Source organism: Jatropha curcas, chromosome 9, assembly GCF_041381405.1.
Source record: "Jatropha curcas cultivar XTBG-Jc1 chromosome 9, XTBG_Jcur_1.0, whole genome shotgun sequence".
Classification (NCBI taxonomy): Eukaryota; Viridiplantae; Streptophyta; class Magnoliopsida; order Malpighiales; family Euphorbiaceae; genus Jatropha; species Jatropha curcas.
The window spans coordinates 25,678,616-25,687,557 of NC_143159.1; the positions used below are offsets into that span (position 1 = coordinate 25,678,616).

The 8,942-nt window shown below is 29.3% G+C and overlaps 1 protein-coding gene across 2 annotated transcripts; it reads left to right on the forward strand.

The window, feature by feature from the left end:
• The first annotated feature begins 6,259 nt into the window (after positions 1–6,259).
• On the forward strand, positions 6,260–8,211 carry LOC105640558 (AP-1 complex subunit sigma-1). Of its 2 annotated transcripts, none has more exons than XM_089726098.1 (7): positions 6,260–6,406; positions 6,568–6,654; positions 7,083–7,174; positions 7,344–7,452; positions 7,550–7,585; positions 7,805–7,891; positions 7,981–8,211. In XM_089726098.1, exons 1-7 carry the CDS (start codon positions 6,404–6,406, stop codon positions 8,050–8,052), a joined length of 486 nt encoding a protein of 161 aa, XP_089582224.1. In that variant the 5' UTR covers positions 6,260–6,403; the 3' UTR covers positions 8,053–8,211. The 2 variants fall into 2 exon arrangements, with proteins under 2 accessions (XP_089582224.1, XP_089582225.1); XM_089726099.1 differs by having other exon boundaries at positions 7,344–7,398.
• Positions 8,212–8,942: the final 731 nt, after the last annotated feature.

Consider the following 8,942-nt stretch of genomic DNA (forward strand, 5'->3'; position numbering starts at 1 on the left):
TAATATACCGACCTGGTATAAAGGCACTTTGCGCAGGAGAAACTACAGAGTGCAAGCATAACCGTAATCAGTTAGCTAGGACCTTAGACGCGATCCGGTCAGTAACATTACATAATGATATTGGTCGAAGATCAGAAACCAACTCAGGCTCCTTTATTTTTTTGGAATTAAGATAATGTTGGTTTCATTACTGCTAGGTGTTGGACCATTAGAATTAAGGGAATGTAAAATAGCATCAGTAATATCAGTACTGATAATTGACCAAAAAGATCTGAAAAAGCCTGGGTTCAATCCATCTGGTCCCAGAGCCTTATCGGAGTGCATACTAAACACAGCACCCTTAACTTCATCAGGTCTAAAAGGGCGATCAAGCATATCCTTCATATCATCTGTAAGCCGGGTGTGAACCGTTTCCAGAATATTATCCATGTCACCTTGCGTGGAACAAAATAAATCTGAATAAAAATTCACAAGTAACTCCCCTAAACCATTATCCCATGAAACCCACTCGCCATTATCACCCTTACAGCTGCTATATCAAATTCTTCTTACGTCGTGAAGAGGCCATCACATGAAAAAAACGAGTATTTCTATCTCCCCCTTGTTACTAATTCTGCTTTCCACGCTGGCACTAATAAAGGTCTCTTTGGTGCAGAATCTGCATATAAGCTTCTTTAGCAAGCCAAAACTACTGCATGTATTTGGGCTAGTGCTGTTACGGTACCTTGCCATCTGCCGCCTACTGCATTTCAATTTTTCTGTGAACTGCCTCTTTTTCTTCTGACCTCACTGCTCCAAATAACAACCGTACTACAAGACTATCATTCTGGCTAATATTCCATGCTTCTTGCACTGCGTTCGTGACATCAACTTCTTTCAACCAAGAGTTTTCGAAATCGAAATACTCTAGGGGCATAGTGAAAGGTCATAACACCAAGTGAGAGATAAATAGCCATGTGATCGTTGTGTACAACTTGAAGATTATACAACTTTGCATCCCGAAAAGAATCATGCCAATGTGCAGACACTAAAGCCCAATCGAGCCGCTCCTGTACCCACTCCAGTGTGCCCCTACCACGTTCCCATGTATATCTGTGGCCAATATAGCCAATATCATGTAAACCACAGTCCTCCACCGTCCTCCTAACCCATTAATTAACCAGTCAGTTTGGTGAATATGTCCCGGCTTATCACCATAAGACGACAGTATGTCATTGAAATCACCTGCGATACACCACCGAAGTGTCGACCTCCGCTTTAAAGCCAAAAGCATATTCCATGAATGCCGCCGTCTACTATGCTTCGGACATCCATAAAAACCAGTGAAACGGAACTGAGGGATACCAGGAACATGCACCTGGACGTCAATAAAGTTTTGACTATAACCGAGAAAAGAACACATACGTCCCTCCTTGCACATTAGGGCTAACCCACCCCTCATGCCTTCTGGGCCAACAACAAATAAACCCTCAAAACCCAGACGCTGCTTTATACGATCCAACTTAACAAAGCCGTATTTTGTTTCCATCAGAAAAACCAGATTGGGTCTCTTTAGCTGAACCAGCTCTATTAGTTCAGAAACTGTTCGTGGGTTCCCAAGCCCATGACAGTTCCAAGACAAGGAACTCATGACGACTGGCAGGCCTGGGAACCGAGGCTCGCCCCATGTTTGTTTTTTGGCTCATCACACTCCTGGTTATCAAAAACAACAATTGACCCATCAAGATCCTGACGTCTTCTTTTATGATCCGCGATAATTAAGCCATCCGGATCATTATTACTTTCTATATGTTCTACCTCCATAACGTCTCTTCCATTCACGGTACTCCGCACCTTCTCTTTCCCCTTATCTAAGCGACTATTTAAATTTTATTTTTTCTATGGACTGCTTGGACATTCTGACCGGTATTGTCACAAATTGTTCTTGACACCAAGGATTGCTAAGGAACAGTTCGCATATGGTGCTTGGATGAGGGCGAATAGTCGGACTGTTACTTCCACAGACGCTCGTTGGTCAACCAAGGATAGGAAAGCCGTGTACGGTGAACCGGGAGCGGATAAGGCAAGTGGTTGGAATCCATTTCAAACTCTTAATATTAAGGGATTTGCTGTAGATCAAATACCGAAAGGTGGGGACATAAGGGCAGATAAGGTGGTATCAGATTAAAAATTCATTTTCAATTTTAAAATTTGATTAATAGATTAATTCAGTCAATTTTATTAATTCAATTTAGTGAATAAATATTTGATTAATAATTTGATTAAAGAAAAATTGAATTTCTGATTATCAATTAAAGATTCGCTTAGAAATTAATCAAACAAAAATCAAATTAGCTGACACAAAAAACTACATTATTCTAATTAAACAAATAATAAAATTAAATAGATTTTAGTCTTAATCAAATTTGTATCTTAAATAAGTTATCATAAATAAGTTCAGGTTAATAAATTGCGATTAGTTAAATAGGTTTTTGTTTTCTTTAACTTCAGTCGATTAATAACTAAAATTAATTCGGCCAAATGGTTCAATAAAATTTAGTTAAATGATTAATTTGATTAAGTAAAAATAAATTGACTAATTCAGTTCGATTAAAAATTTTACTCAAATTAATTTTAAAAAAAGAAATCCACAACTAAACTTGAGTTAAGATGACTTAATGGCATCACATATTCTCCCTCTTTCTCTGAGAACCTATAACATTTTTCCTCTTTCTCCCACCATCGGCCACCGATAGTCACCCATTTCTTTTTTTTTTTGTTTAGTTTTTTTGCAAATAATTCTCAGATCTGTTTACAGATCTGCCTTATTGTAGCCCACATATTGGGGTTTATTGTTGCCCATATATTGAGATTTTGTCCTCAGATTTAATTTTGAGTTATTGTTATGACTATTATGGTTGCGTCTTTTATTATTTTAATAGTTATGCAGAAAGAAGTGCAGATCTTCTCTCCAATAGAAGGAAAAAGGAAAAAAATTTAAAGGTAATCAGCTCGGACTTGTAGAAAGACTATGGAGTCAAACAGTGGCTATGAATAGCAGCCACCAAGTGGAGCAAGCAATTGCTTATAGCCCAAATATTATGCTCTGTCAACTCGATGAGATACTTTAAATCAAGATTGTGTTTTTTTATTCTTTGTATAAGTGATTTATTATTAGGCTTCCTATACAAAAATATAGAAACATATTGATCTATATCTCATATCTATATACAGTTTTTAATTAATAAAAATCTAGTTTGATTTTTCTTAAAAAAGAATGTTACTCAAATTGACTGAATAATGCTCGCAGCTTGGATTTTGCAAATAAAATTCAGCTAGAAAATTCAATATATTTCTACTATCCAACCATGTAGCACTTTATTTAACCTAAAATAGAGTTTATTTGGGATTTCAATTGAATTCGGACAAACTAAATAAACTAAATTCTTAAGTAAGACATGATTTTATTTTTAAGTTTTCTAATTTCTATATAATAAAAATTAAATTAAATCCAAAAAATTTTTTCTTAATTCAAAATTGAAATAAATGTTAAAAAATTTAGTCAAATCGGACTGAATCAATGATTTTAATTCCATTGGTTTAAGGAATTTAACCAAATTCAATGCTTAGAATAATATTTTAAAATTGGGTGATTAAATATTTAAAATTTAATTAAAATATTGGAATATAATTATTAACAGGAGTATTGGGGAGGAAGATTTAAATCTGAATCTATTGCCAAGCCGTACATATACTGAACACTAAAAAACTTAACAAAGTTATTAACAAGTATTATTATTTTTTAACAAAATGTTAGCTTTATGATGGGATTGTCACGAGTTATTTAATGTTGGACACAACAAGAACTCGTATATTCTTGTAGTGTTGATTTGAGTAATAAGAGGTCTATTTTTTTTATTATAATTATCATATTCATTAGGCAATGTTTTGGATTGACTTGCCTACATCAAATTTATGAGTCCATTCATGAATCAAAATAATAAAAAATAAAATTTTATTGAAACAAGAATATTTCTCATCATATATTGGAATAAAAAAAATAAAATGAAAATGATATTTAAAAAATATTTGATTTTATTGGTTTAGTCTATGAATGTGCCTGTAAATCCGATCTAGGCAACTGTAATCCCAATTGTCATGCTTATTGCTATAAAAGTGCTTGACAAAATGTTAGAGAGATGAAAGCATGTTTGATTATTAGAGCAATATAAATCTTGCTCTTGGTATTTTTGGCTTTTTTTTTCACTCTATCATTGGTCTCCTTCTTTCCTTGAGTGAGGGTGTTATAAACTTTTTTTAGTAATGATAGGACATTCCAAGAAATTGGATATAGTTCATCTTAAGAGCAAAACAAACTTGTGTCCTAGGAGGCTGCTGGGTATAAATCAAAATACATTTCAAATTATATATTTTTAATGGATTAATATATAATTTAACCCCTGAAGTTTTTTAATAAAAAAAATATTATGGTACTATGAACTTTAAAATTGACCTTGTGGTACCCTCAATTTCTCTTTTTTCAAAAATCTCACCCCTCGTCACGCTAAAAACAAAATTTTAAGATTTTTGATTTTCATATACAAAATATTGATTTGATATGTTGTTAATACAACTTTTGAAACAATAATTTTCATATTTTTTGACTATCCAGTAAGTGTTTAATTGATATGATTTTATAAGTTGAAATGTTCTGTAGATCAATTAAAGTGTTTGATAGGTGCAATTTTATAAGTTTAAGTGTTCAATAGGTCAAAGTAAAAGTTGAGAGTGCCGTAAGGTTTTTCGTAAAAAGTATTGGGGTGAATTTATGATTGAGCCTATTTTTAATATTGTGGAATTGGTAATTCTTTATTAAAATTTATCAAAATTATAATTTTTGGTAAGCCTTGAGCTGGATTAGGTGGTCATAGGATCTAGATACCGGTGGTTTATACCAAAATTAATAGAATTTACAATTTTTTTTTTAACTTACAATGAATATAAGTGAGTAAAACTAATGAATTACTGAGATAAACTAGTAAGTTAAATATTTAAAATAGATTCTATTATTGATTCAAACACAAAAATTCATTTACACATAATGAATCGAATATGAAATTCATTTTATTTGCAAGTTAATTTTAGTTGTAATCAATACACAAATTAGTTTAAATTCATTTTATTTGCAAGTTAATTTTAGTTGTAATCAATACACAAATTAGTTTTCTTTTATCATTTGTGAATCTCTTACTCTAATATAATTTTACTGCGAAAGTAAATTCAATATATTTTTTTTTTCTAATCAAGTGTATTCTAATCAGTCTCATTATTAATATAAAGAGTGAGAAGTCTTAAGTTTAAGTCTTTTCTATTATAAGAATTTTTGCTAATTTAATGAATTAAAGGAAGTGCTACTCCTGTTGCATAGTCCATAACGTTATTTGAGTCCATCAGAATAAATCAAAATCCAAAGTTCTTTTTAGAGATAAAATTATATGAAGCTCTAAAATTAGTTGATAATTCACTTTCATGTAATAAAAAATTATTTATTTATAAATTTCCTTTGTTGATAATAAATTATTGTGCAATTATTATAAAACTAATTACCTAAAATGTGATAAACCTACTGAATAGTCAAAAGTATGAGTGTAATTGAGAAAAAAATCCAAATTGAAAAGAAATTTTGATAATTTGGTTTAATTCTACACCTTAACAACAAAAAGCAGAATTGATCAAATTCTATTGAGTCTTAACGTAGAGTGATCATTTATCAAAGAATGACTCTGGTAATTAAATGCTTGAAGAGCCGAGAACAATTTATTTACGATACTTAGTTAACATTCATAAAAAGTACCTAATGAATTATGAGTTTAATACACCCTGTTCAGTAGAAAGGCGAATATTTCTTGATTATTATCAGACAACTACATATTCACAAACCTGTTATGGGATGAATAGTTTTCATTTTCCATGAGTAGTATATAGGTAGGAAGGACCCATAAGCCCATTGTCTTAAGGTTTTGGGTTTAAGATGTGGTACGTAAGCCTATTCATTTGCTTCCTCACTCTCATTTTTCTTTTTTAAGGTTAAAAAACAATCGTCAACCAAGTTTAGTGGTTGGTTTCTCACTTTTGTGAGAAGTGTGAGGTTTTGAATTTGAGTCATCTCTGTTATTTTATCCGGAATATTACTTTGATCCATTGAGTGTCCATATAAATAAATAAATAATTGAATGAGGCTAATTGTGCCTTCAAAAGTTTCAAACTTTGTTGAGAAAACATAGGAAGACTTGTTAAAACTCATGCATGAAAAGCGCCATTGAGTAATTTCACTAGTACTCTTTCTTTCTAAAGTGAAACTCACAACATCAACAAAAGAAAGGGAATAAACATAAAAGATCTTGCAAGTTCTTCATTTCCAGCAATGGTATATGTCTAGACTTTTCTTCTTTAACTTTCTTTTATAAATATAGAATCAACATTAATTAGAGTTTACTTCTACTTTGTTCCATAGAAACAAGGGATTTATTTCTCAAAAAAAAAAAAAAAAAAAAAAGGGGATTTGATGATTTTGAGCTTTTATTTCAGATTCACTTTGTTCTTCTTATTAGTCGCCAAGGAAAAGTAAGATTAACCAAATGGTATTCCCCTTATTCACAAAAAGAAAGATCCAAGGTACTATTTCCTTTTTTTTTTTTTTTTTTTTTTTGTGATCATCTCAAAATATATATTTAATCGTGTCAAAAGATTTCCCACTAGTATTCCTATACCCTTTTTCAATACAAAATTAATCTCATTTTAAAGTTCATGACTGCTCATTATCATAAAATCTTCAATTATTTATGATTAATTTTCTCTTTTGCTCCATTATCTTTTCATCTTATTAATAGTCATCATTCTTAGCGTAAATCCCAAAATGTTTTATGATTATACTTTTACCAATTTGGATTATAAATATTTAAATATTGGATAATAGGATTAACTATAGCAAATGGTTTCCAATTAGCATACATAGATATTTTTTTATTTTATATATATATATATATATATATATATATATATATGTAGTTGTTCAAAGCTTATGATTGAAAAATTTTGCAAAGGTAATCCGTGAGCTGAGTGGCATAGTACTGAATCGCGGTCCAAGACTCTGTAACTTTGTGGAATGGAGAGGACTAAAAGTCGTTTACAGAAGGTTTTATCATAAGTCTTCAACTATCTTCTTTTCATTTTTTATTTTCTCTATTTCAATATATCCATGCAAGTTTCTAACAGTAGGTATTTAAAAAAAAATTAAAAAAAGAATTTATTTTTTCTTGAAATTTTTATTTATAATTTAAAAAACAAAATTGTATGTTGAGCAGGTATGCCGGCTTGTATTTCTGCATGTGCATTGATCAAAAGGATAATGAATTAGAGGTTCTTGATATTATCCATCATTATGTTGAGATATTGGATCGTTATTTTGGCAGTGTAATTATTCTTATTCTTGAAATTATTATTTTATTTTATTTATTATAATGTTTTAATTAAACTGATTTTTGTTTTTTTTTTCTTTATTTCATATTAGGTTTGTGAATTGGATTTGATCTTCAATTTTCACAAGGTATACTTTGATTACATATATACATTAATTGCTTTTCAAATTGTTAAAGAAAAACAAATTCTCATAAATCGTTAGAGAAATTTAGGTTAAAAGATTTCATCTGAATATAAACTTCAGATTTTATTTGAATATTACTCTCAATCTGAGCGTAAAAATACGTGTATAAATAATAATAATAATAATAATAAAATTCTCATATAAAATGTAACTTAGCTGCAGGCTTATTATATCTTGGACGAGATTGTGATTGCTGGAGAGCTTCAAGAATCAAGCAAGAGAACAGTAATTCGATTAATGACGGCACATGTATGTATAATTAATTTTCTCAATTATAATAATTATGGTTTGAGAGATATAATTAATTTTTATTAATTGTTTTTGAGTTTTAAATGCAGGATTCATTAGTGGAGATGGCAAAGGAGCAATCTACCTCAATAAGCAATATGATTGCCCAAGTCACCAAATAGGAGTATTGGACCAACATTAGCCCATTTTCTTTTTAAATTTAATTATATCCTTAATGATTTTCTGTTTTTTTTTTCTTTTAATTTACATTTTTCATCTTTTGGTTATGTATTTATGGTGAAATCCATTCCATTAATCCAAGTTTATAATATTCTATTTTATTTTTTTTAATAGAATTATGCTTGTTTGCCTATATATAATATATCAATTGTTAATTATACAGTTAATTATTTATTTATGATTTTTCATCCTTAAACTATGTTTGAAACAAATGAACTATGGAAATGAATTCTACCTATAAATGAATTTTTTATATTTGGTATGTCATAATTTGATATAAGGAATTCAATTGAAATTCTATAAAATTATGTATTGAATAATTCTTAAATAAAAATTCATTTGTCTTCATTGCCTCAAATATCCTTGACATAATAATTTAACAAAAACAAAAAAAACAACCACTAATTATATTTTTTTATATGTAATATAATAACTTTATTTTTATTCAAATATAAATAATAAAATTTATATAAATAAATACACCCACGTCTCATCTAATTAATTAAGTATTAATATTATATATAGGTTTTATGTGATATATATTATAATTATAAAATTCCTGATAATAGTTGTAATTAAAATAAATATTATATGATTGAAAGTATAATTTTAATGTATGATAATTTATTAGGGCACAATTTAATAAATTTAATAAATATATTAAATTTATGAAATTTGTTAAGTATTCTTTTACATGACATAATGAAAAAAAAAATGAAAAAAGCATTATTTTTATAGCCTATCTGACACTTTATTTTCGTAATGCCACATAAAATATTGTCATAAAGGATTAATTACCTCTGCGACTAATTATTTACTAAAAGAAATATAC

Coding starts and splice junctions, on each gene's coding strand:
- LOC105640558 (XM_089726098.1), top strand. Junction 7,175..7,343: donor CTAAAAGTCGTTTACAGAAG/GTTTTATCATAA, acceptor TATGTTGAGCAG/GTATGCCGGCTTGTATTTCT. Junction 7,892..7,980: donor TTCGATTAATGACGGCACAT/GTATGTATAATT, acceptor TTTTAAATGCAG/GATTCATTAGTGGAGATGGC.